This window comes from Solea senegalensis, linkage group LG3 (genome assembly GCF_019176455.1).
Source record: "Solea senegalensis isolate Sse05_10M linkage group LG3, IFAPA_SoseM_1, whole genome shotgun sequence".
Taxonomy (NCBI): Eukaryota; Metazoa; Chordata; class Actinopteri; order Pleuronectiformes; family Soleidae; genus Solea; species Solea senegalensis.
This window is the reverse complement of record NC_058023.1, coordinates 7,906,525-7,933,804: the sequence shown is the minus strand read 5'-3', so window position 1 is coordinate 7,933,804 and position 27,280 is coordinate 7,906,525. Positions and strand designations below refer to the sequence as shown.

General features: G+C 40.9%; 1 protein-coding gene across 5 annotated transcripts in view; it reads left to right on the top strand.

Moving 5' to 3' along the window:
- LOC122766875 (neurexin-2-like) overlaps window positions 1-27,280 on the top strand; it is a 563,355-nt gene that overhangs the window by 148,651 nt on the left and 387,424 nt on the right. For all 5 annotated transcript variants that reach the window (XM_044022084.1, XM_044022083.1, XM_044022085.1 and 2 more), the window contains one exon: window positions 22,865-22,882. In XM_044022084.1, coding sequence (XP_043878019.1) covers window positions 22,865-22,882 — 18 coding nt within the window. The remainder of the gene's footprint in view (window positions 1-22,864; window positions 22,883-27,280) is intronic.

Here is a 27,280-nt window from a genome sequence, read left to right as displayed (position 1 = left end):
GCTGTTTCAGCTTTAACAAACTAATTACGGTGCCCTTAAATAAATAAAACTACCGTTTCCAATAATGAGGGTGGGGTGTGTGTGTGTGTGTGTGTGTGTGCACGTTAATGAGTCCAAATTGAAAACATTTCCAGTCCCCTGACTTCAGAATTGCATCAGATTTTGCCCACGGACCATTTGGTTTCCATCTGAATGGAGTCCCCCACCGCTTCCACCGCCTCAGTTTATTCGAGAGGCCAGCACGATGCATACTTGGAAACAAATTAACCGGGCCCTGGGAGATTGTCTCTTGGCAGGTGTAATGTTGATCTCCCTGGAGATACTGGAGGGGATAATGAAGGGAATATCCACCCAGATCTGTAGCTAGCCTCGGATGTAATAGACGAGGTCCAGGTCAAGATAGTTCTTTGCCAGCCTAAACTTTGAGGACACCTTAGTCCATGTTTTTCCTTTATAGAAGCTATGATTTTTAAAAATCACTATCATCACATATTACTTGTTTTACCATGTTTTATGTGGGCGTCATATTCTAAATGCTTTATAAGATATTTTTTCGACATTGTCAGACAAATACTCAAATTTAAACTATTATTCAAATACTACCCAAACATCAAGGAACTGGTTACATCATAGGCTCTAATTTTTCCTTCTCCAAAGGCACTAAAATGTCTCTTTTTGTTCTGCGAAAGCCATGTTCTTGCACTATATAACAGTCTATTGCCTGCCGCCCCATTCAATTTTACAATAATTAAAATCTCTCCAGGTCTCATTTCAGCCCCGGAGACTGCAGCTAAGAGTTTAAAGTTTTGAAATGTGCATTTGTACATGAAAGGGCACGCAAATGAAAAGTGTAGCCGGGAGAGAGGAATACAAACATCTGAGCAAAGGGTGATCATATAAACGCAAAAGGCCATCAATATTAAACTAAAAGAAAGGAGAAATTGACACAAGCGAAACACTCCCTGCTTAAAAAACACCAATAACTCAAGGCAATAACATTTATTTAATGTTCCAAAGACTGAAAATGATATTAGCGTCATGTCTTACTGATTACTGACTTAAACTGGAAACAGACAACCCCTTTAGGTGCCTCTGTCTCAAAGACCAAACTGTTTCAGATTTCAGTGTTACAATAAAAACAGAATAATACACCAATAATACAATCTTTTTTTTTCTCTCTCGACCACATTCTCTTTGCTATCCAGGAGAGAGTGGGCTTTTGTTGGGTATCCAGTGTCCACCATTTCACCTACTTGGTGAAGGCCACTCACACAGTAGCTGCCAGTAAAATAAACACACTGTCCTCCTGTATTTGGTCGTTCAATGGCAGATACGTTTTCTTTGTGCTGTATATTTTATTCATTTCCCTGTGAGGTTTCCTGCAGAATAGCAGTTTAATTGGGAACCATTCCGAATGCTCGCGGTGGCATTGTTTTGTATCATTATTACATTGTGTGTCGTTTCATTAAAGAAAAGTAGGTTATTCATTATGTCTCGTCATTCAACATTGATTTTCTACAGTTCTGCAACGAGCAAGGATGGTTAGTTTCCGTTCATAGTTCATTCACAGTTACAGTTGCTTTGTATACAGACAATACTGCCTTACTTTTTTCATATTGTACTGGCAAAACCATGTCACTGCAACCTTTCCTGATTGTATACATTTCAGTGTAGCGTCACTGTCCTCAGGAAAAGGAAGCAGTTGACAAATGAACGGCAACTAAGTCAATTTTGTTCATTCGAATAAACAGGGCTATTATCGTCTGTGTGCTTCAGAACTTTTCCAACTTCATCTATTATAATTAATATTATTTATTCATCTACGTTAAGAGATTGGAGTGATATTTTGGTAGTAGAAACAAAATCATTCTTAAATCACAGTTAGCTCCAACCATGTTTGACCTTAAACAAGTATTAAGTGCCACCGTATTCATTCATTCATTTTCATCCATGCATTATTGTTATTATTCCTCGCTGTGTGTCCCAAAGGATAATCATATAGCATTTTTACCGTGACCTCTTCCACCCTGCTCAGCATCCTGGGCAGGGTGGGCTGTCTGGCTTTAAGCCTGCGAGGCTACTGCAGAGACATTAGGCCAGGATGACAGAAGCTCTCACACAGGCAAGAATTTCTCCTGACACAGCAGTGGTCTAAAATGGATGGGGCTCTACAGCAGCCTGAATCTGCTTAACACACTCCCCACAGCCATATAGAGGAAACGCCTGGGATGAGTTGATCTTTGGCTATGGGGCCTTGATTTGTAGCAAACCTAAACAGTAATATTAACACTTCAAGGTAGGATTAGAGATCCTGGAAAAACAAGTTAGAGCAGGCTACATTTTGAATTCAAATGTCCAAGCCCCTTTTGCCAGAGCACAGGAACGGGTAGCGAACGCGGATTCACGAGCGGTAACTTTCGGTGCGCTTTGGTGACGCTTATTTTTTTGATGCCGAAAAACAACAAATACTCTCAAAAGATCACAAAGACATAAAGTGAACCTCCCTGTCCAGTAGAAACAGCTTCCTACTGGACTTTCTTTCTGTCGCGACCGTTCAAACGTAGCCGTTGTTTTTCGTAGCAGTAGCTTTCCCATAAAATGTATTTTCGTCCATTATTGGTGACAATCAGGGTGTGAAGAGGATTTTGAGCTATACAGTGATCCTTTAGGTGAAAGAGAATTGCCCAAATGCTTCCACTTGAAGCTTTACAAAGATACGTATAGAGAAGTTACTTCATCACACAGATAAGCCATAAGCTGCTGTCTGATGAACTTTGTATCAGGTCACATCGGGAGTCCATATGGGAGGTCAACGGCATCAATCCCTCTAAATAGTCTAAGGACAATCATGAGGCTCATGTTGATTGACAGGTTTGGACTCCAGCTACCCTGTGTGACCTTCAGTGGGTCTCTTGGGTAAACGGAATGGCAGTGTGAGTGGTTTGTGACAGTCTCAGTCCCCAGCTCGCCACCCACTTCCTCTGAGATTGATTGGGGGCCTGCTGCTGTGATTCCCAGGCTAGTCACGCCTTATTATTGACAGCCTCACTGAAAGAAACTGACAGGACACATCATACGGACAGAAAATTCCCAATTAACTATGCAGCGGGCACGCTCTGATGTTCACGCCCATGCAGGCACTACAAGACAGTGTAGAGGTTCCCCTTCTGCACCTTCAGGTCTGACGTAAACATGTAACACGGCTTTTGTAGAGGAAGCTTATCAGATGAAAACTCTTCTGTCCTTCAGCAGTCTGACATTTCTATAACAGCTTTTCAGAGGAGCTTATCAGATGACTCTGAAAGTCTTTTAGCAGTAGGGAGATCAGAGATGCCCCACATCTGTTAGATGAATTGTAACGATACGGGCACAAGCGTGTTACAACATTCATTTACTTTCATTTTTAGTAGCAGCAAAACGCCTGAAAATTGAATATAGTACTTTTAATGACACCCTCTCTATTGTCCTCCCTATATCTTCCCAGGCAATCAGTCCACCTTGACTCAAATATGTCTGGCTGGAGGCAGTATTCACAAGCAGGTCATAAACACTGTGGGTTGGCTCTGAGATCTCATCCCTGTGAATTGGTAATTAAAGCACAGATTGCAGCCGTATGGCTGTGCACAGTGTGACTTAATGTGTGCTATATCCTGCTCGAATAAAAATGGCACTGTAGCGTCGAGTATTTGTTCAGCTTTGGTGCGAGGGGCATTTTGTTATTCCAAATAAAATGAATGTATACATCGCTTCGGCATGACCTATTTACAGTTTCGCTAACTCTAGTGGTTTCCCGAAATGTTTTGAAAAAGATAGTGATGGAGATAAAGACAGACATGACTCACACTAAGAATCCGTGTGTCAGCTTGTTCTGTGTGAATGTTTGTCACCTCCAGTATACGTAAAACTCCTTGTCATTCCAATGAAATACCTCAGCTTATTTTTTTTCTTACACTGTCCGTGACAAAAATCACTGATTTAACAAATGTGGTCTGAAATGTCTTCTCAGTAACGGGCAAATACAATTTTCCCTGACGCTGATTTCACTGTCAAAGCCATTTTTGTCTGTTATATCCATGTCATGGAAATGACTTCCAAGGCCAGGAATGTACTCATTGTGCGCTCTCATTTAAACACATTTACATTACAAATACATACAAATAAAGTGAATTTAAACATAATTTAGCCCAAGAGAATTAGGAGGCAGATGCATTTTTACTCATTTTGTGTCAGCATGTGGATAATCTGAACCAATGAAGAGCAGTGCAGCATAATTTACAGTAGCTGAACTCGAAAATGTATACTAACTGTAGTACAACTATGTCATGGATAAAATATGAAGCCCTGTGGAGTGAGTATATCCTCCTGGCTGAGCCTGGACTCCTGCCCACGTCTAAGTGTTCACCGACTCCATAGCCAGAAGTAAATCCACGTTAGAGGAAAATCGTTTCATCCATTAAATCCATTAAAAATTGAATATTATCTGTTGATAAATCTTTCAGCCATTCACTCCACACCTGAGTCACCGAGGGTAATGTCCACGAGAGAGAGAGAGAGAGAGCATGGGTCCAGATCAATGTAGTGTATTAAATATTAAAGTACACATACAGTGTGTTATGTGTTGAGATCCGTGACCTTAAATCTGCTCCAGACAGCTTTAATAACACCTTCCTCTTTCAAATGAAATCATACTCAACTGAAAGCCCAATCAAATCATTGCCATCTTCATCCCTGATGCACATCTTCAGTCAAGAAATGCATTAGGGGTAATTTGATGGCCATATTTACTCTCTGTAAACCTAAAGAGTCTATTTAGCCATCACTGTTTTTTTCTTTAATTACATGACCTCTAACCCCAGTGTTTTTTCTTCTAAGTTTCACAGCCTATTGTTCTGTCCCCCCTCTTTATTTAGAGAGAACTTAATTGAATTTCACCCATGAGGCATTAATCTTAGGACAGTGTGGTCAGAGGCTGGAAATTGGATCCAGGTCAGGGTTTTACATGTTGTAATTAAGGTCACTGGGGGGCAAGAGGGAGAGTGTGGACATATAATAGGGGAAGAGCACTTGAGACGGATTAGGAGAATGGACTGAGAGAGAAGTGTAGAGATGGGGAAACATGGACAAAGCTATTGTGGATGAGTAATAAATACAGAGCAATTGAATGATGAGAATTAATAACAACACCGACTGAGAGACTCTAGGATAGAAGTAAAAGGAGTGACTACGAGATTGAGATGAATCAAACAAATTCGATGAGCAGCTTATAGACTGTGATATATTTTCGCTGGGTGTCATCTGACCTGAAAGGCATTCTGCTCAAATGAGCATAGCCAAAGGCCGAGTGATTAAAAAAGGCAGTGAGAGATGTGAAAGAAATCCACTCCTCTCTTTTCCTTTTCTTTTTTTCGGCCTCTATCTTCATATTTTGGTTTTTATCCATCTCTTTCTGTCCGCTCCTGTTTTTTACGCTCGTGTCTCTTCTCCAGAGAGACAAAATCAGGTGGTGGTGCTGGTGGTGGGGGGGTGGCCTGATGAAGACGGGGATATTCATGGATATGTGGAAATAGAGGAGGAGACAGGGGAAGGGAAGGGGCGATGGAGAGATGAGGCTCATCATGAGATGTGTGTAACTTGAGTGGAATGATAATGACCAGTGAGGCCTTGCTTTCCGCAGCTCTGTCTCTCTACAGATGTCGTGTCACAGGGAATGAATCCACTGGGCATGTACCGTAATGTGTAATCTATTCCCCGCCTTCACATGGCCTTCAGACTATAGGGCAACAATACAGGGGAAAAAAAAATGACAAAGCCCTCAAGGGAGCAGGAACTCCCAACCATTACCACAAGAAACATCTACGACACGCGTCTCCTCAAACACACTTACGCAGATAAAGTAGTCATGCCGCATATCTAATGTCTACAGTCTCACAATTGTTTGATTACATAAAGCTCATGAATACTCGCTGGGTGATAAGAAAGCTCTCCAACCGACAACTGTAGAAAGCCAAGAGTTAAAACCGTGATCTAGTTCTGCACTCTGTGTAATGTTCTTTAAGTATCTGAATGTAGGCTGCAGCAAAAATTGAAAGCTGAATAAGTAAATTTCAGGCCGCATATTTAATAGTCTTTTCAGGAAACACCGGGAAGCTGTGGCTGGCTGAATAGAATGAAATGTAATAAACAAAAAATAATCACTGTCTCTCTCTCTCTTCCACTGTTTCTCTCCCTCTGTCCCGGGGAAAATGACATTTCTGCATTTAGTAAATAAAAAAGAAAGAAGCGAGAGCTAATCTCTGGTGAGAATGGAGGTCAGACTAATGAAACATGTTGACACGTGTATTAGAGGCTGCCATAATTGAATAAGGGGATTTGGAAGAGAGGGAGGACATTATTAGGATATGTGGGGATTTAAAACTGTAGGGAAGAGAAGAGACACGGCCAAGTCAAACCGTGGGAGAGAAATGTCTCCTTTAATATGTCCCGGCAGAACAAGGCTTGCTTTGTGTTTATGTTTAAGTTTATGCTATTTTTACCAAACATGTATATCTTTGTAAATCTCTGTTAAATTCTCTATACATTCACTAGATTGCCTTAATGGACTTGTTTCAGCTTGATGGTTTCCTTGAAGACCTTCACCATCCATTTAGCTGTATACATCTAGGTACTGCTTTTGTTAATGTTATCTTTCTTTTTTTCTTTTTTTTTTACATAGTATGGTTCATACACATACAGTTGTGTATGTACCATTTAAAAATCAACCTATCTAGTTAAACAAACATACCAAACAGATACAAAGAGGTAAGGGATACTGTCACCCAATGTTGGTGCAAAAGGTGTAGTCTTAGTATCACTAAAAAAGAGGATGCTCTATTAATATTCCTTAGTTTTACACTCCTCATCATTCCCCTGTCATCATCATTCCTCTGTCATCATCATTCCCCTGTCCCCATCATTCACCTGTCGCCTTCATTCACCTGTCGTCATTATTGACCTGTCCTCATCATTCCCCTGTCCTCATCATTCACCTGTCCCCATCATTCACCTGTCCTCATCATTCCCTGTCCTCATCATTCACCTGTCCCCATCATTCACCTGTCCTCATCATTCCCCTGTCATCATCATTGCCCTGTCTTCATCATTCTGTCCCCATCATTCACCTCCTCATCATTCACCTGTCCCCATCATTCACCTGTCGTCTTCATTCTGTCGTCATTATTCCCTGTTCTCATCATTCCCTGTCCTCATCATTCACCTGTCTCATCATTCCTCTGTCCCCATCCCCTGTCCTCATCATTCACCTGTCCCCATCATTCACCTGTCCCCATCATTCACCTGTCTTCATCATTCACCTGTCTCATCATTCACCCCTCTTCATTCACCTGTCGTCATTATTGCCCTGTCCCCATCATTCACCTGTCTTCATCATTCACCTGTCCTCATCATTCACCTGCGTCTTCATTCACCTGTCGTCATTATTGCCCTGTCTTCATCATTCCCGTCTTCATCATTCACCTGTTGTCTTCATTCACCTGTCGTCATCATTCACCTGTCGTCTTCATTCACCTGTCTTCAGCATTCCCCTGTCCCCATCATTCCCCTCTCCATCATTCTCCTGTCCTCAGTTTACTCAGTAATGGATGTAATTTAAAACCTAGTGAAGTATAGTAGTTCCCAAAAAAAATTTAAATGAAAATAAAATGATACGTTTTTAAAATGACTTTAAAAAGTACACAAAAAACCTACTCAATTACAGTAACGTATTATTTGCACAAATAATAGTCGTGTGCCGCCGTATGCCTGATCACAGCCGGAGAGGGGGCAACCACCAGCGGAGAGAGGGGCCATGTCCTTCTCCACCTCCACCACCAAGATCCTGGATCCTCACAGCAGAAGACCTGGAAAAACAGGCATACATTTGTTGCTTAATGACCGACATGAATCACTCTCTGTGTGCAATGAATGACACGCTACAAGAGATCAATGAACATTTAAAATGAACGCCAAAGAAATGGGGAAAAGGAATCAATGTTGTGCAGTGTGTTTCTCACTCTGAATAGCTCACTTGCCCAGCACAAGTATTTCATCCTTACATTTTAGCAGTGTTGAACGATGTCTCCTCTGTATGGCTCTCAGATGGAGCTGCTGACAGTGTGACCAGACAGTGTCTCTCAGTGCAGGAGCTTGTCTGGATGCTCTTTATTTCCTGCTCACAAACAAAGCCCTCCACCTTCGCCCACGTACATCATTGTACCCTGAATTAATCTGCTTGTAAATATGTCCTCTATATTCTGGTCTCTGAATAAAAAAAAACATACATGTTAAGATTGTGTGCAATCAGGTCAGGTATTGCATTAGAACGATCTGATGTCAATCTAAAAAGGTTCATATTGTCTTCTAGATAATTAAAAGAAAACATCTTTTTTTTGGTCTGACTGCACCAACCTTTGCTCAAGTATGCTCTGATATCAATTAACTGATATTGATCACTGTCTATAAACGTGCCTACTATGTTGCAATGGTGAAACTTGTTGATGAAAACAACACAAAACCTGCACCCAAATCTGTGTCGGAAATGCCACCAAACAAATAATGTCGTCCTTGTGCCATAACCTGCAGCCCCACATAATCCCATTATATTCCACCCTTTACTTTTTTTGAGATATGTTACTCAAAAAGACAGAGAAGCAAAAAGGATTCACCTTTTCAATCAAACAAGGGGTACAAATCTTTTTTTTTTTTCTCACCTGTCTGATGCATGCAAAGTAGCGGTAGTTTAAATCAGAACTGCAAGTGTTGTTTTCTAGCGTGTAAAGAAACAACTTAACGAAGAGGGCTCGTTGAAATCTTTGCCAAAATTAAATGACAACTTGCGACGCAGCCATTCCTACATAAATGGTAGTGTCGAGCAAGGATAATGGTTAAAAAGCTTTTGCCTTGATTGAGTGCTTCAGCTGGAAAAGCCAGCATGTGTGCGTGAGTTGTCCATGTCCATATAAGTCTCTGTAATTGTTCCTTTATAACGCCATGACTCGACATTGCTTTGGAGCTTCCATCAAAGGGCCTGTAATGACACAGTGACAGACAAAAGATCACACTACTACACGCTGGAAACACACTGTATGATACCGGAAATCTATCTCAGTGGTTGGAGCCCCACCTGGCATATCATGAGCCGTAATGTGACAGCACTTTCACTTCCCCCCGGAGAGGGTTTCAGTCCCTTTGCTAATTAGTAGATATCCACAGTGTTGGGAACCTTGCCCACCCCTCTCCCTGCTCACCTCCTGTAATCCTCACCGCAAGTCATTTTAATAATTGAATACAGTAAAGCCGCTAAGATTCATCCTCTTGAGTTAAGAGACAGCCCACGTACATTCGGCACTTTTATGAATGACCTAAAGTTTTGTCAACAGAGTTAGTCTGACATTAAAATGAACTCCGCTGCGCTAATTACATTCAAATGTAATCATTCCAGTGTGTGTGGCAGTTAATTGCATTCTTTGTCTTATTAATAAAAAAAAGAAAGAAAGAAAGAAAAGAACACTCACTGACTGATAAGTGACAACTAAAAACAAATATCTGTCACCAGACAAATGTGCAACAACAAAGAGGAAAAGTAGGCTAATTTGTAAACAAGTCAGTTGAAGTTTCCCACATTAAGAGCCACAGCTCAGTGTCTGTAATTAACTGAGACTGTGTGGATGGACGTCCAAAATGTCCACGATTGGGCTCTCAATGACCTTGTCCTCCATTCTTGAGAGTGATTGAAGCTCACCTGTCTTATCGGCCGATGGGTTTAATTGGACAGACGCGTTTGCGGTGACATTTTCACTGAGGTGCCACTGAGGCTCGGTGAAAATAATTCCGCCTCGTTAAGATAAGAAGCCGGTGCCAAGTGTCTGCAGTGTTTTCAGTGTGTTTTGCTCCGCACCTTCTGCATCAAGGTCAACTGTCAAATAAGCACCAGACACCACACCACAGTCTTTCACCAAGGTCATTCACAGTTTTGAAAACACATTCATGAAGCATTAGATCATTTTAAATGGAGTCAGTCTTACATTGCATTATTGATATAATGAATTTTGTTTAACTTTTATCCCCCTAATTCACTATTACGGTACATAGCAGAAAGTAATGAATTACATGTACTCGCGGTTACTGTAATTGAGTAGGTCTTTTTGTGTACTTTAATTTGTGCTTTGTAAATGTTGGCCTGAATATAAATAAATAACTAAATTAAATAAATGACAAAAAATAAAAAAAAAGTAACTTTCACTCAAACAAGTTTTTTTTTTTATTTTACTTTACCTTTAGTACATTTTTAGACCAGTACTTGTGGGCCACACAGTGGTGTAGTGGTTAGCACTCTCACCTTGCAGCGAGAAGACCCGGGTTCGAGCCCCGGTTGGAACAAGGGCCTTTCTACATGGAGTTTGCATGTTCTCCCCGTGTGTGCGTGGGTTCTCTCCGGGTTCTCCGGCTTCCTCCCACAGTCCAAAAACATGCAATGTGGGGAATAGGTAAATTGGACACTCTAAATTGACCGTGAGTGTGAGCGTGAATGGTTGTTTGTCTCTAGCTGTGTGTGGCCCTGCAATGGACTGGCGAACTGTCCAGGGTGTACCCCGCCTATCGCCCGATGTAGCTGAGATTGGCACAGCACCCCCCGCGACCCTCTGGTAGAGGATAAAGCGGTAGATGATGACTGACTGACTTTTACTTGTACTTGAGGACCATTTGTATCAAAACAGTGATACTTTTACTATTTCCACCTCCGGTACATATTCATTTTTTCCCTGAATCTAAAAAGAGAAAGCTGCTGAATGTTTCCACAGCCTCTCTAAATTACTCTAACCTCTCTTTTTTTTTCCCCGTTGTAATTTTCACAACTCACTGGGCAACGGGTAGTTTTGTGCTTACCAGAGCGTATGTGCAGAGTCAGTGAGGCAAGTGAAATAACATTAGAACTCCTTGTTTAAAAAGTGCAATCAGAGCACGTGCAGTGGGGTGGTGGTGGTGGTGGTGTTGGTAGTAGTGGTGGTGGGGTTCTGACCGAGTGCATAACTAATGACTGTTGCTCCAAATGTCAGCGGTGATGTCGGGCTTTCCCATAGCCTTCTCTGCCAAACTCATACACAAAAATGTGTAATTACACATCAATAATCAAAACAAGGGGCTGATTACTGGATGGGAAGAGTGGGGGGGCACAAAAGAAAAGCAACATCAAAACGAAGGGGGCAGAGGCGCCGGATTGCACTGTTTTTTTGTCGAACAAAATAGTGGCCGTGTAAGTTATAGCCTCCCTTAAACGTTAAAGCACGTTCATGAATAAGATATTATAGTTTCCCCTGCATGCATGATTTGCCCAATTCCCAAAGCCAGTTTTGCAAGAGTTTCCCTCCTTTTCATTTCTGTGATTTATCAAGTGTGTTTGCCTTTAAAAGCACGGAGAAATGACCACTTATGAATTACAGTAACATTATACTCCGCCTGTCACATTTGCATAAGCCCTGAGAAAAGCTCTTCTTTCGCACTTTTGACAGCGCAGTCAAGAATTACATGCACTTTAATAAATCCCCCCCCACACACACACACACACACACACTCTTACCCAATCTCCTTCCTTTCAAATGAGATATAATGAAATCACAGCTTTAATCCGGAGCTGGTGGACCTGCTTCTGCTGGTGGCTATTCTTGTTTCACCTGCACTGCTCTTGAAGTGCCGCTGTGTTGAGGGTATAGCTTTTTACAACAATGCCCTCCTGAGGAAATTTAGAGTAGAACACTGTACAGACACTGCTTATTCAAACAATGTGCATTTGTCACGTTCTCAGTCAATGTTCTCTTCATCTCTCTGGCTACATTGGCCTCTATTTTCTTCTGGCTGTCTGTTTAGGTATTCCCTTTGATACGCCGTTGCCTGATCAATATGCATACTGGTATATAATTGCAGGTACACTGAGCAAGCAATGGTTCTTACTGAGCCCCAACGGGAAAAAGCATCAATACTGAATGTAATTTACGTAATTGATGCGGGGCAGGGAGTGATGCTCTTGTATTCATCAGTCACATATTTATACGTAATACCTTGGGAATTAAGTAATAATTCATAGTCACCTCTACCCCATTCACTTCCTTTAAAGAAAATAAAAACCCTACACTGCTCTTTACTAAAATAAATAAACCTGATCAAATTTGGTGGAATTAAACAAACACAGGAGCATCATAATGATTTTCAAAGGTTTTCTTCATTTGACCAAGTGGGTAAAAGGACTAGATTATCATTAAATGGGTGAATTAATCATTAGTTTAATAATGTCTAATGTCTAATAATAGATTTGCAGTAACAGAGCTGCCATTTTTCTGCCATTCTTTTTTTTTTTTAAAGCAGTCAAGTTTAAGTTACAGTCACTTTGACTCGGCCAATAAATTGGAAGATTAATCAACTAATACTGAAATGAAGTGAATAATTTAATCAAGCAGCAGAGCTTGGTAACAGTGACTGCAGATCATTAACTCTGGCGGGGCGGTACAATATTAGTCCGATCGCATCTAAAAAAAAAAACAAGCCGACTAATCATAAAGGAACAGAGAGAAGGCCTTGATGGCAGGCCACTCCAGCAATTACAAAGTGCCCTTGTTAATAAAGCAGCAAAGCGTCATCTTTATTCTGCTCGGATGAGTCATACCGTATGAAATCCTTCGTTTTGCGGTCAAATTATTGCCTTCTCGTGTGCTTCCTTTCTTGTTTTTGTTCTCTTGCCCGCCGGTTTTTGACTGCAGTTCATTCTCCATTATCACCTTAGTGTAATTGATCCGGCATCGTTAAAATTCATCAAGATTTTCCTCCACTCAAGTACCTTCCTTACCTTTTTTTTTTCTCAAACAAACAGGCAGAGTGTGGACCTTATCCAGCTGAGCGGCTGATTAAATCTGTTTATCATACAGATAATAACCGTCTGACAAAATGAAACCATTAAAAAAAAAAAAGAAACCGCAACATGGCACACGCCGATTACTGTACAGTGCGTAATAAGATGCTGTCACGAGCAACATGGATAGATTGTCAGTGTTTGACAGTAATGTTTGACGTGTGTATTATATGCAGTTTGGTTTGCCTCCAGTAATTGCAGAGTAATTATATCTGCGTACAATTGTTGTTCGCGCACACTGAGATGATCGACCACACTCGTGAGTGACAAACATGTCTTCTTGGACAGGGGAAAAAAAAAAAAACATCTTGTTCTTGTCTTGATGTGTTCACAGATTCAGTGGCAGGTAGAAATTGCACATTGTTCTTTTTGGGCCTCTTTAGAGCAAATCTGAAAGCATTTAGTTTTCTCTCCGGGGGGAAAAAAACAAAGCATTAAATGAGGTTTATTTTCAGCACACAGATAAATATTACCTCATTGCAGAGACACTAAATGCTAACGTGACATCAACTGTAAAAGAAATGCGTTTTTTTTTTTTTTGATATCATACATGCAAGTGTGTATAATCGTGCGTGTGTGTTGGCATGTACGCCGTCAAGTAGCACTTCACGTCAGAGGAGAGGTATCGGCTGAGGGGAGCAGAAGGGGATTTGATGAATTACCGGGATGCAGCCTCAGCATCGAGTCCAGCGGATTAGAGCGAGGACTCGGGTCTTGGAAAGAGGTGTGCAGAGGGGGATCAGTGTGTGTGTGTGTGTGTGCATGAAGCTTTGGCCAAACACTGGCTTCAAGCATCACCCAACAACGCAGAGGTACCGTGTCATATCAGAGGCAGGAACCTTCAAGGTCACTGGAATACACAGACAGGTTGATGTGTGGTGGTACCAACACACATTTTAACAGCGCAGTGGAGCGTGGAATATGTGCATCTTAGCTTCGATGAACCATATTCGATGGTTTTTGTAATGCCTCCACACTTCTGCTCCCTCTAAAATGTCGTCAAATATGTACTGTGTTGTATTTAATGCTAAACCTGCGCGTTACGTAGCAGCGTCCGCGTTAAAACCACTTGACCACTCAGCTTCTACTGTTCTCTGTGGGACGACACAGATTAATAAAGGAAGGCGGTAATGTAAAACTAAATTATATAAAAACTATATGATATAACTCAGTTTTCTTGGTCTTTGAGTAGGAAAATGGCACTAAAGTGAGCACTATCGATACGCTAACAAAGCTAAAAACTACCAAAAAGTCCATAACCCAATTCTTTCAAATTAATACAACTTTACAGAAAAATACGCGATTCCAGTATGTTCGCTTTTATTTTGAATACGTGCTTCCGGTATGCGCGCTTTTATTTTGAAAGGTGCAGGAGACCTCACAGTGCAGGTCTGCAACGAAGGGTCCTGTCAGTGCAGGTCTGCAGCCAGACTGTCTTGTGTTTCCGGACTGTGGGAGGAAGCCCCGGAAAACCCGGAGAAAGGGCCCTTGTTCAAACCGGGTCATGAACTCGGGTCAACGTTTAAAGACAGAGGTGAGATAACATCACAAATGACATCATGAACATTGGACTGTGGTGCCAGGGCTAGGAACTATATTCCCTGAATCCCCTTAAAGGACGCTTTTATTTTAGTTTGAAGCCCAGTCTGACTGGGAACACTGTCGGAACCTCTTGGGCTTGATGGTGTAAGCCCTGAGATTAAAGAGGGCTTCAAAGTGTGACGGTGAACTTACCTCATGTCCAGAGGAGAACTGAGCACGTGGAGGTGAAGACTCCATCCTTATGTGATCACAGAAGAAGCAAACGAGTTTTGCCTTCAGGATGGCGGAGCGTTGCTCATTCCCTCTCTCTTTAAAGCACAATAGCCCACCTCTTGGGCTGGATATTATGGTGCATACATGACCCAAGGCTCTGCTTTATACTCTCACTCCTTTCAGTCTTCTGTTCTTTGAAAAGTTGCAGTGGAGTGGTTTTCCTTTACCCCAGATACTGGGGTTTTCACTGATTTAGCCTCTTTTTTCAGGATGTGGCATTGGTGTTCTTTTTTGTTTAGCAGCATAAAAGAGATAAATTGGTGGATTATGCACACTGCATAGTGAGTGAGTTAAATACTTACTGACCTGACCTTTAGAAATACTGATCTCTGTGGGATGAATGTGAATGACTTGCTTCTGACTTTTTTAAATAATGACACACTTTTTATTGAGATTTAAGGCCACAAATCATAAAGTAATTACGCATCAATGGCAGCACCTTTTATTAAAAAAGACAACTGTGTGAACCGCATATATTCACTGCACACACTTTTTTCTTTACTTAAAAATAACTTGGGAATTGGATAGGTGATGATAAAAGCAGGAGTGAGAAGCTGTTGAAGAGGAACAGAAAAGTGGAGATTAAGAGCCAGAATGGGAAAGGTTTAGGAATTTAGCTTTGTTTATATTTTTGCTTATTCAATACAGATGCAATTTTCTCTACTAATGTACTAAGTGAAAGTCACTGCAACCTAGTTTTTGGATTATTCTCTCACGTCCTTTTATTATATGCTACTTGAGTAATGTTTTACCACAAATCAGGTGGTTATTTTACAATATAATGCTGCTTCAGAGCTTAGTAATACATGTGAGACAAAACAAAGTTGAGTTAACTAAGGTTTTTTTACCCTCAAACTGAAAGAAATACAGCTGTTACGTTGTTCATCTCTCATTTAATCACTTCCAAACACAAGATTGCTGAATTTTAAAATTAGATTTATAGACCAGACGGTATGATTAAGTGTTTCTAACATCGTCAGAGGAAATTGGAGGGATGCACTGCATGTCAGAGATACTGATCTCCTTTCCCTGATTTAATAAATAAAAACTATCTCCATATCACCATGATGTTCTTAGCGCTTGGTTAGATGAATATTTTACCTCATATGTAACTTTCCATTTGATATATCTTATATCTATCTAATAAATGACCTCAACACTTTTAATTTAATCGTACCAAAAGCCAATATCCGTCTCCTCTTATTAATGAAGGACATGCAGTAGTTGTGCAACTGAGTATATTCTGCTCTACACTCGGGTTTATTCCATGCAAACAAATCATCATGTTATCGTGCACTGTCGTCAGGACGAGAGCTTTGGTTAAGGTGCACGTCAGACCTCAGCATGTTTGATACAAGACATGATTGTCGGTTCCACGCATCCTTTTTTGAGAATTTCTGCAATTGCTAATCTCCTCGATTTTTCACACACCCTCGGCGCAGGAATTTAGTCAGGATGGATGAAAAACAAACTAGTGAGTGGCAGTTTTGGGAATGGAAACGCCTTGTTGATGATAGAGCTCAGTGGAGAACGACTGACGGACTGCTTGGAGCCGACAGAAAAAGGCAATGGTAACTTTGATAACCACTTTGAACAGCTGTGGTTAGCAGAGAAGCATCTCGGAATTGACAGCACATGGGATGTGGATGTCTAAACCAGCAGAAGACCACATCTATGTTCCTGACATCCAAGAACAGGAATCTGAGGCCACAGTGGACCAATGGTCCAAATTGTTTTTCATATTCTTACGACAAAAGAAATTTTAATACCAAATGAAGAATATTCTATCATCGTCAATATGTATCATTCAGTACGTTTACATGCCCAATGTAATCGAGCTAAGGCCATAGTCTGACTGAGTCAAGTAATCAGACAACTTGCCAAGTCTGAGTATATATATGGGGAGGAATAAATTGATTTATTGGCCGCATACTTCTGACTCCGCCTCCATAGGTGGTGCTGTATCTCTCTATGAGTTAGTGCGTATTGAATCAGTTTGTTGTAGACCTTTACATCACAGAAAAACAACCGTCATGTCATGACGTCTGACTCCAATCCGACTTAGTGCATACATGTAGGAGTAATTGGACTATGAATAGCATTATCCAGGTATGTTAGTCCGACTAAGACGAGCTCGATTTTGGTCGGACTAATGTTGTTTACATGACATTAAGAAAACTCAATAATTGTCTTAGTCTGACTAAAATCGGACTTTTAACCGGCATGTAAACGCGCTGACTGTAGTAATTCACCTAACTGCTTTGTTATTCACAGACAGCTTTATCAGCACTACCATGTTTATAGAGTAACGACGTGGAAGATGCTCAGTGTCAGGACAGTGACCCATCTATTGTCTGGCAAAAGTGCTCCGTGTTAAATGTCGGTATGACATTCTTGTCATCATCTCTCCCTCTCTATAACACCTTCACTGCGTCTGCTGTGCTCAGTGAATGTGTGATTATAATTATTCACTATAACATTTCATTTTCCATTATGAAAGCTCTCAGCGCTCTCTGTGGTGAACTTCTAACAAAGGGTTCCAGGGTGTTATGTCTCTCGCACAACTCGAGAGTGCGGTGATATCAGCGGCCTCCTGTTTCTGTCCATTTAGCATATTAGGTGAAATCCACCAGTAATATGATCTCAATTAAGGCAGAATGCCAGCAGTTTTCCCTTGTTTGCTCACTGTTGTGGAAAATAAGCACAAAGTCATTCCAGCAGTTGTGCTGTCACCCCCGTGTGCGAGTATGTGTATGGATTTTTTGCGCATGTAAAAGGGGGTGATAGAAAAGAGAGACACGCACACGATGTGACTCTGATCGATCCACTATCACAATGGATTTCTCCGTAAACATGGTCACAGTTTTACAAAATGCTTCACATAAGCATCACTTTGGTCCGTGACAACATTTGAAAAAGATATCAGATGCCGACTAAAACAGTTTACTCCAGAAGAAATGCCCAAAATGATTTTTATAATTAAAACAGAAAAATAAGTAAACTTGACCTTTAAATGATGAGACACCATTTTTAACATAGCACAATAAACATTATCTGTTCACAATTACTACCCTTCGTACTCATATTGGTAATTTAACATGCAACGCACCTGAAAAGCACGGTAGTCCTGCTCGCAACAGGCTATGTGAAGTAGAAGTTCACTTCCACTGCAACTAAATTCCAATGTCAAACTTATTGAAACAACTTATATTTCTACCCTGCAGGTTGGTATAACATTTAAAATGCAAATACATTATTAACCATGCGTAAGTCTTTGTTCTTACCTGGACGAGCAGGAGCCACACACTCCCCCACACAGGCTGAACCAGACATCAATAGTCGAAAACCGATCTGTATTTTAAACATACTAGTGTCCAAAACTGACAGAAACCAAAGAAAGCACATACAAATTGCACAGTGCATTCTCCAAAACATTATAGAACACACATTTTAACCACAGTTTATATATTTGATCATTATCTTAAACTCTTCTTCCTGGCAGGCTAGAGTAATGGATCACTGATGATCTCAATCAGCAAATTATAATGACTCTTCATCTTATATTATGTCCTTATGACGCAATTACTTCTAGATTTCTTTACCTTTAGCTTGGTAATGATTTCACCGTTTTAGCTTGTGTTTAAGTATTGTTTTAGCTCACATTTCCAATTAAATATTTACTATACTCAATTTCGTATAACCCTTACACATGTCTCTTGGGGATTCACTGGATGCTAAATCACCTGCACTGTCTCCATCCACTCCCACTTGAATTTGCCAATCCTTTTTTCCGTTAAAACAAAAGATAATTGTTTTTGATGACGCCTCTTGCTTCTCTCTTTAAGTCGTCCATCTCATTGTCGTAAAAATAAGTGTAGTTCATTGTATTTTGCCAACGGAGACTGTGGCAACATTCTAGTATTACACTGCAAACTAAATAATTTTTCCTGCAGCTGCTTCACGAGCAAACACGAGCTGATTCGGATCATGTAAATTCAAAAGGGACCGTTATGTTGACACGTGTTGTCCGTGACCTCAGCAATTACTTTCTTACCGTTTATTCAGTAGTTTGTTCTGCTGCCGTCAGAATTATGTGACCTGCCACATCAAACTGCGCTTGCTGTAACCACGAGTAACTACAGCTGGGACCAAATCAACCAGGTCTGAAAGCTTTGAGATTGCCTCTTAAATTCTACATTTTTGGGGGCGAAAGCTGGTTCTCAAACAAAGAAAGAGTGCAAAAGAGAAATGGCAACAACTTGTCATTCCCTCTTGAATCTTAAAGATCTTTTAAGTACCGAAATGCGTTCGAAAGTAATTATAATTTGTATTTATTTTTTGTAACTGTCAGACAGACGTGCATGTTAATGCAATTCAAATTGGTTGGATTAGGTTGTTTCAGGGTTCTGATCTTTTAAGTCTGGTAGTTCGTTCCACCTCCTGAGTCACAGCTGCCAGGTAGAGGAGGAGGAGGAGGTGCATGTATTAGCAAAACTATTCACAAAATAAAAATAGAATGGATCTCAATACCAAGTGGAAAACACAGACTATTTACAAATAAATCAACACATAGGCACGATGAGAAAAGTAGGACTCATCCAGAGATGAAAAACATCATAATTAGAGACATGTCTCTCTTTGGTTTGTGTGTTCTTTCTGATTGTGACGTAAGGTCACATTTTAGAAAAACCTGAGCATTGGAGAATATTTATAGAATACAAACGGGTCAGTCTAAGGTCATGAACAACTTTTTAAACAAATACAAATTTAAAAAACAATCAGTTTGGAAATGGGCACATGTCCAATGCAGAGGTTTTGAACTCGTGCAATGAGCGTTCTCGTCTTAGTCAACACACATGCAGCCGACTTTTGATAAAATATTTAAAATCTGTTTTGCCAACAAAGAATTTTAATTAACATCCTCTAAGGACATTACAGTTTGCTAAATAATGGTGTTTTGTGGACTAAACGGAATACATTTTAATGATGTTAACCTAACTCTTTAACTCGGGCTCGTTTCAGTGCTGCTGTGTTTTAAAGATAAACCTGAATTGCAAAACATGCTTTTATGCTTCTGTTTATTTTGCTTACCAATTTCATCATGGTGAATCATAGCGGTGGAGTTAAGCTCCACTGATGATGAGTGCATTATTTGAATGCGCTAAAATCGGGGGTCTACCATTCACTTACACAGAGTTCTTTAAAAGCTGCCAGTGGTAGTTTAAATATAAAAGTAAAAGTAATGTTTGCGTCCACAAACGGTCTAGGAGTTAAGGTAATGAGAGGTACGCTGTCAGCGACTACAGGATAGTCACAGAAGGGTTAAACAGTGTAGGTAATAGCATTGGATTCAATTTTCTTAATCGATCGTCGGGAGAATTAACGAGTGATATGCGATGAATTATTAATATTTTTTTATTAAAAATCACTATTTATAGCTATATGAAAAAATGCAATGAAAACCCGCCACCCGATCATCATTCATTGTAGACACAATCTACTTACGCATTATTTATTTATTTGTAGACCTGCCCGCAATTCATCCAAATGTTTATTTTTTTCATGTGATTATTCATGCGACTGCGCAACATAACCTGCATTAGTTTTGTCGATTAAAAAATTAACGCCATCGACAGAAATATTATTAACGATCATCGATAGTCGATCGTCGGTTAATTATGCCCATCTCTAGTGGCAGTGGTAGTAACTAGTAGCAAGCTAATGACAACAAGCTGTGGCTTGTGGGGTTTCAGTATAAGCTTTCCCTTGTTTGTCCTTTACACACCTTTGAATCATCGCGCACACGTGTGTGTGTGTTCATGTCGGGTGATTCACTCATTTATGGACAAGGCGAGTTGAGTGTCGCTGAGAGCCGCGTGGAGTGTGCGCTAAGAGACGGAAACTTAAATTGGAAAGCAGACAAAGGGTCACTGCTTCTTGGTTTTGAGCGAGAAACCAAGAGTGGCCGCGAGTGTGTGTGTGTGCGTGCGTGCGCACGCCGCCGCTTCTCGTTTCCACCGATGGCCCCGCGGTCACACAAGAGTCACGTGTTTTGTTGTGTGTAAATGGAGGGTATCATAAAAGGACTGCGAGCAGAACTTGGCCCATAAACGCCGACACAGTTTGAGAGCTCGCTGTTACCGTCACTGCAGCTCAGCAACCTTTCCCTCATGAAATACTGGGCACCAAACTGTTGCTGGCGTCCAGCTGTGGTTATTTACTATACTACAGGGGTCACTGGAGACTTTATATTACTGCCCCGAGGCCTTTCAAACTCTCCGGGATGATATATCATCAGAGGGGAAAAAAAAAAAAAGATCCACACCGCTCTCTGTGCTCAACGCTGTAAAGATGGCACGGCGGCCATAACTTTATATTTGTACACAACTGCCGTGACTTGTGATTACATAGGAGGATGTTTACTACTCTGTATGTCTTTCTTTCTCCTGTCGTCTGCCCGCTGTGGCCTTGGATAGGTTAGGGTTTTCCACACACACACACACACGCACACACACACACACACACACACACTCCATGTGTTAGAACATGTTTGTCGATATCAGAGCAAGCAGAGCAGCACATACCGTTTGGGAATTGGAAAAAATCCCTGTCAAAATCCAGGACATTAACAAACAAGGCCTGAGAGACTGAAGCCTATTGATTGTGCTCAATCCTCTGGCACCTTGTCTGTCTGCTGTGGACTCCGTCCACCACTTTTGGACTTAAGCTCTGTCTCGGCTCTTGTGCCTGGACTGTAGATCAACACGGAGGCACCGCGAGTCAAAGAACCCGATGTGCTCCATCTGTTCCGGCTGGCATTTCTGCCGCGGCCCATGTGCGGGACTGAAGAGGCCTGTTTTCACCTTGGACATGTAGTTGTAGCCAGTCGCCAGTAAGGATGACAACCTGTCCTGCGTCCCCTAATCTGTGTCCATCCGAAGAGATTTTTTGTTCATGGACTTCATCTATGCTGGTCTTCGTGCACATATTGGTAAACATTTCAAATGTTTGTTTTTTTACCCCTGTGCCACATGAAAAGTACACATAGTGTTATTTAGGCAGTAGTGGTAATAAAACACACTGCACTGGAGGTGTTCATTATTTCCTCAGTGATCCAAGGTCACTCAAGGATACATTGTCATGTCGTCTACTAAAAATACGGCATCTGTGAAAAGTTGTCACAAACGAAGAGAACTTTTTTTTATTTATTTTTTTTATTCCCACTTCAGTCGTCTCTCCGTTCTATTCCACACAGGCACAACGCAACTGTTTTGGCATTTAAATCTTATATTTTTTTGCAGCTGTTGCAGAAATTGAAGCTATTCTCAAACATAATAATATAATAATAGTAGTAGTACTAAAGAAAGAAAAGAAATGTGCAATTCTCAAGGTAATTGGATGTGCTCTCCGGGCCAGAATTGATCGTTACAGCAACTGTACGCTTTAATACACCCGCCACCTGACGTACAAGCTCAAGTGTTTGATTAGGAATTTGACCTGACAGCGTGGATCAATATATCATATGAAAATTATGCATGTTTGTTAAAAAAAAACTAAAAAACTTTTTCAATTGCACCCTTTATTGAACATTGGATGGAATCCCGAATGGATTTTAAGTCAGGTTCCGTCCCCCTTTGTTAAGCTGCGGAGCGATGCATCGGGCGCCATTTCAGATTCACTTATGAGACGTAGCTTCTGTGATGCTGCACCTATTAACTATTTAGTTGCTATGTGCGTATGCTACTGAATTGTTGAATGATGTCACCTTAACAAAAAAAAAACAAAAAAAACACAACTAATGTTCCTGCAGTTGGGTTCAAATTGTTTGGAGAAAATCAATCCGAGTGCATTGAGGGATTGTTTGCAGAAAGAAGTGGCTTGTTTTTATAAATAAAACCTCACTTCCTACGTCATGAACATATCCTGTACTTTTTTCCCCTCCAGTTCCCCAGACGTAGGAATTGTGTTGACCCTTTTGAACACTCATTTTTTTTTGTCCTGCTGTTACATCTCATCTACGTTTTCGCCATGATCGGGTGCACTCAAGCGACATTTTGCTCCTCCCTTTGAACTAATCCGTGTTCTTTTTCTTTCTCTCTCTTTTCTCCCTCACAGGTGACTCATCTCAAGCTGGTAAGTCGGCCTCGCTCTATACCTTGTGCCACCTTTCCACTTCTCTTGGTGTGTGCTCACTCTGTTACCATAGTGACTGACTGGTTGTGCGTTGAGGTTTGCATGCACACAATCAATCACCAATTCTCTCTTTTCAAACTTGAGACTGTGCTCAAGAATGAACAATGGGACTACTTTTTGAGAACTGCTAACTGCCGACTAGAGATCACTCCCTTACTCAGGCTTTTTTTATCCGTCTGCGTTCTCTTTGTTCTCTTTCTTTATTCTTTATCCAGTGCAGTTGATATTGCCCGCGACATTGCTTTTCATTTGTTCGTGTTATATATGGAGAGGGAGATTTCCAACCGTTGTCTGTGAAAAGACAAAAGCCGACGCCTCCATAATTTCGCAAGTCTCTTAAGAACTGCATTGCTTTCCAATGTAAATGCAAAATGTGTTCAAATCACATTGTACTGTGCGGTGCCAGGACTCGATGAGTTATTCCTGTGTCACTTTCAAGTTCACGAAAGGTTTCTGAAAGTGACTCATGCCGGGGATCAGAGGCAGTGAGCCTGAATTGGGAATGGATGTCATTAATCGTTAGAAAACAGAGCATTTAGGCTGCGTTTTTTTCCAATGTCCCTACAGAGGCTATAAGAATGTGCATGTGTGTGAATGTGTCTTTTTTTTCCCCCACACAAGCTATAGACAATCTGGTGATTGGTGGACTGAATTTACAAAATGTTGAATTATGTCACAGTTCGAAGTTCGCTTGGCTCGTTTTTTTTTGTTTTTTTTATATGAACAAAAACAAAAGACAAATGAATTATCGCATCTCCCGAAACATGAGATATAAAATCCATCATAACTTTAACTCAACGACACATAAGACGGCGAAAATGAACACATGAGGCGTGACCTATGAACACATGCACACCCCAGGATGTCCATATAAGGAGTTGGGTCTTATTCACATGGCTATTTACCAAGGGTGCACCTACGGCACCGATCTGTGCCGTGTGAGCTCTAAGGGTTAGAGCAGGGGTGTCACACTCAAATGACCTGGGGGCCAATGAGCATCTAGTCTGGTCAAGCGGGGGCCGACATAGAGGGACAACTATTTATAGCCGGTGGGCAATATAAGATATTAATTATGATATTAGACATAATTGCAAAGTTTTGATATAAAATGGTTCACAATAAAAACATATTTATGATGCACAAAAATGGAGAATTAAATAGAAAATTTAGCAAATAATGACAAGGGTAATTGTGATAAAAACAGCTTAAATATATGTAATTTCATGTTGAGTGTAATACATTTAATAAAGCAATGATTACAACCGAATGTCTTATTACTATTATAAAAATATTGCTTCTTATATTCTGTCTCTATTCCATCACCTCGCACAGTGGTGGGCGGGCCGCATGTAATCGATTGGAGGGCCACATGTGGCCCCTGGGCCACCGGTTTGACACATGTAGGTTAGAGGATTTGAGGAGTGATGTGCATGCAGTTATAAATTCAACGTGGATATTGATGTCACTATCACTGTATCTGGTGCATGATTGTGTGCCTCGCCGAGGTACTACGTTCCCCCCGCGTTGCAGTTCATTTTAAAACCACTTCCCCATTAACACTGTATAATAGGCAAATTCTATTTCATCCTCCATGTTGTTGTGTACAAGGCCTAATGTGCTGTGGACCATTAAGTCATTTATTAAAACACAGACAGAGGCTCTGTCTGTAAATATGCTGACATGTCACAGTGCGGTGGCTTTCTATCAGCATCTCGTTTTGAATCATTAGGGGCGGAAGACGCGAGCGAGGGCTTCCGTTCGGATAGAGGGAGAGCCGAGATGGACAGACTAATGGGACGTAGCGGCACCTCACCCAAACAGTGAGCGAGAATGAGATGGGTAAAGTTTAGAACTTTGCGGCAGCCGACTCCCGCTTTAGTGATGTGTCAGTGTTATCGCTCGCCTTCTAATAATTGGCTTTGTCTCGCTGCAGTGCCCACTGTGCATTATGAAACGTGCGGCGGTAATCTACGGCACAGCAGAAATGTGTAGCATGTAATGAGAAAAACATGCCACACAGTCGCAAATAAAGAGGTTTTCAATCAGTCCAATGGCGGCGAGTTATTTGCAGCGGCGTCTCAGCCATGTCTTTAGTTCTTTATCTGTGAAATCGCTTTTTGTTTTGTTTTTTCCAGTGAATGATGACAGTATGATGTGCACTGAATGCTAATGTGGTCATTTAGCTGCTTGGACACTGGGTGGACTTGGGGGCTTGGTTTGGGACATGTTTGACCTTGGGCTGCAGAGTACAGTAGTGACAAACAAACACCCATGACTGCTACAATAATCCTAATCCAGAAAGGAGAAGGACTAAAAAAAGATGTGAATTCAATTTTGATCTGGGCTGTCAGTGCAAATTGAGTTCCCTCTTAATTAAGACCATAGAAGTAGCAGATAATACAGTTTTACTTCCTGTAACACTCTGCAAATTCAACATTGTTGTGCTATGTGTGGGTATGTTCTTTACTCTGCCACATTATTTACTGGCATGCACTGTTCCTTTAATTATTGAGCAAAGCAGTAATTCAGCCTTTTAAACGTATCATTTTGGGTGTTGTTGTTGTTGTTGCTGCTTGCTTCAAATACAACGATGAACACTCTTATTAGATTATTACTTGTCTCTGTAATTGTCATCTCATTCTTGACGGCGTGACAAGTCCGTAATAGCCGGTGATTGTGGCATTATTGTCCCGTCACTTTTATTGGTCTTAATACATAATGCACCGGCTCATCTTTGTGTGGTGACAATTTGATAAGTCGTTTGGATTACTGCCACATTGCACTGGGGTAGTGTGTGCACACTCATGCACACGCACACACATCCTTCCCTGCAGGCTTTGTCACATCCACCTCCATACCAGTTAGAGTTTGACAATTGCTGGAAGTTAATGTTGCTCTTCAACCAAATATTCTATTTCCCTTTTTTTTTTTTACTGGCAGGCATACCGTAAATCAGGTAGTGGCAGAGATAATTGGTTTGCCTTAGATGTAAAGGTGGACTACACGGAGTTGATCCTTATCCTACTTTTGGATTCTGTCCTGATTTAAAAAAAAAGAAAAAAAAGAAAAAGGCATTACCAGAGGCAGCAGCGTACTTTCGTATGCATCTCTTTCAAGCCTTGTACTTCTCAGATGATTAGCATCTCGTTTTCCCTTTTTTTTTTTTTGTCTCCCGCTCTCCCTCTCTCTCTCTCCCTCCCTCCCTCCCTCCCCTGGCTGTCGGAGTCAGACTACAGCCATCAGAATCCTCTCCAAGCAGATGCTGCGAATGGATTCGCCTGCTCGCCACACGTGCACAGTCAACCACACATCTACATTTTGGATGAGAAAATTAGGAATCCCAGCTCTTTGTTGGAGTGCAGGTGGAGTGACACTCAGGAGAACATGTTCATGCAGTCATTCAGGCTATAATTACAAAGCCCTTCAAAAATGGTCAATGCCCAAATAATCTATTTCAATTTACTTTTATGTTGTATAATTGCCTAGTCTATTTTTTTTTAGTGCCTATTTGGTTTTCCTAATTTTCTTGCTAATTGTTGAAGATGTGCCTAACCCTATCCAGAGGTGGAAGGAGTGCTGAAATATTCCACTCAAATAAAGGTACCTCTATTTTGATAAGATTTGACTTAAGTACTAGTAAAAGTACTGGTCTAAAAATGTGCTGAAGTTTAGGTAAAAATGTACTAAAAGTTACTGTGTTACTTTTTTAACAAGGTTGGGGTTCTTGATTGTGTCGTGGGGACAAGGGAACACAAATCTCACATGAATAGTTTTTAAGTAAATTCAAACCTTTACAAATAAAAATATGTAAGCACATAATGTGTCAAAGGTCACAAATGCTTCGACGTTCTCACTCACTCAAGGCCAATTCACCTGTCCTCACCGTTCACCTGTCCTCATCGTTCACGTGTCCTCATCGTCCACTGCCAAAGTTTCTGAGGTGTAAATTTAATCATTCTTTTTAAAATTCAGGCCAACGTTTTTTTCTTTTTTACTCTCGTGATGGATGTGATTTAAAAACATCCAAAACAATCATACTTAATTAAAAGTAAGTAAAAAAAACTACTCAATTACACGGTAGTGTAAGTAAATGTAGTTATCATTACTTTTTTCACCTCTGGTCGGGTCAGACAGGAATCGTGTTTGTTGTAAGTCATTCTGCAGTTGCTTTTACTTTTATCTTTAAGGTTATCGTCCTGCTGAATCACCTGGCGTTTACTCTCCCTGTTCCTCTGCTGTGTTATCCTAAGATACCTCCATACATAACATACATCAGATGATCTTATTCCTTAGAGATTCTTTCCTCGTCTGGTGTTAACCATTACAGCCGCAGAAGTG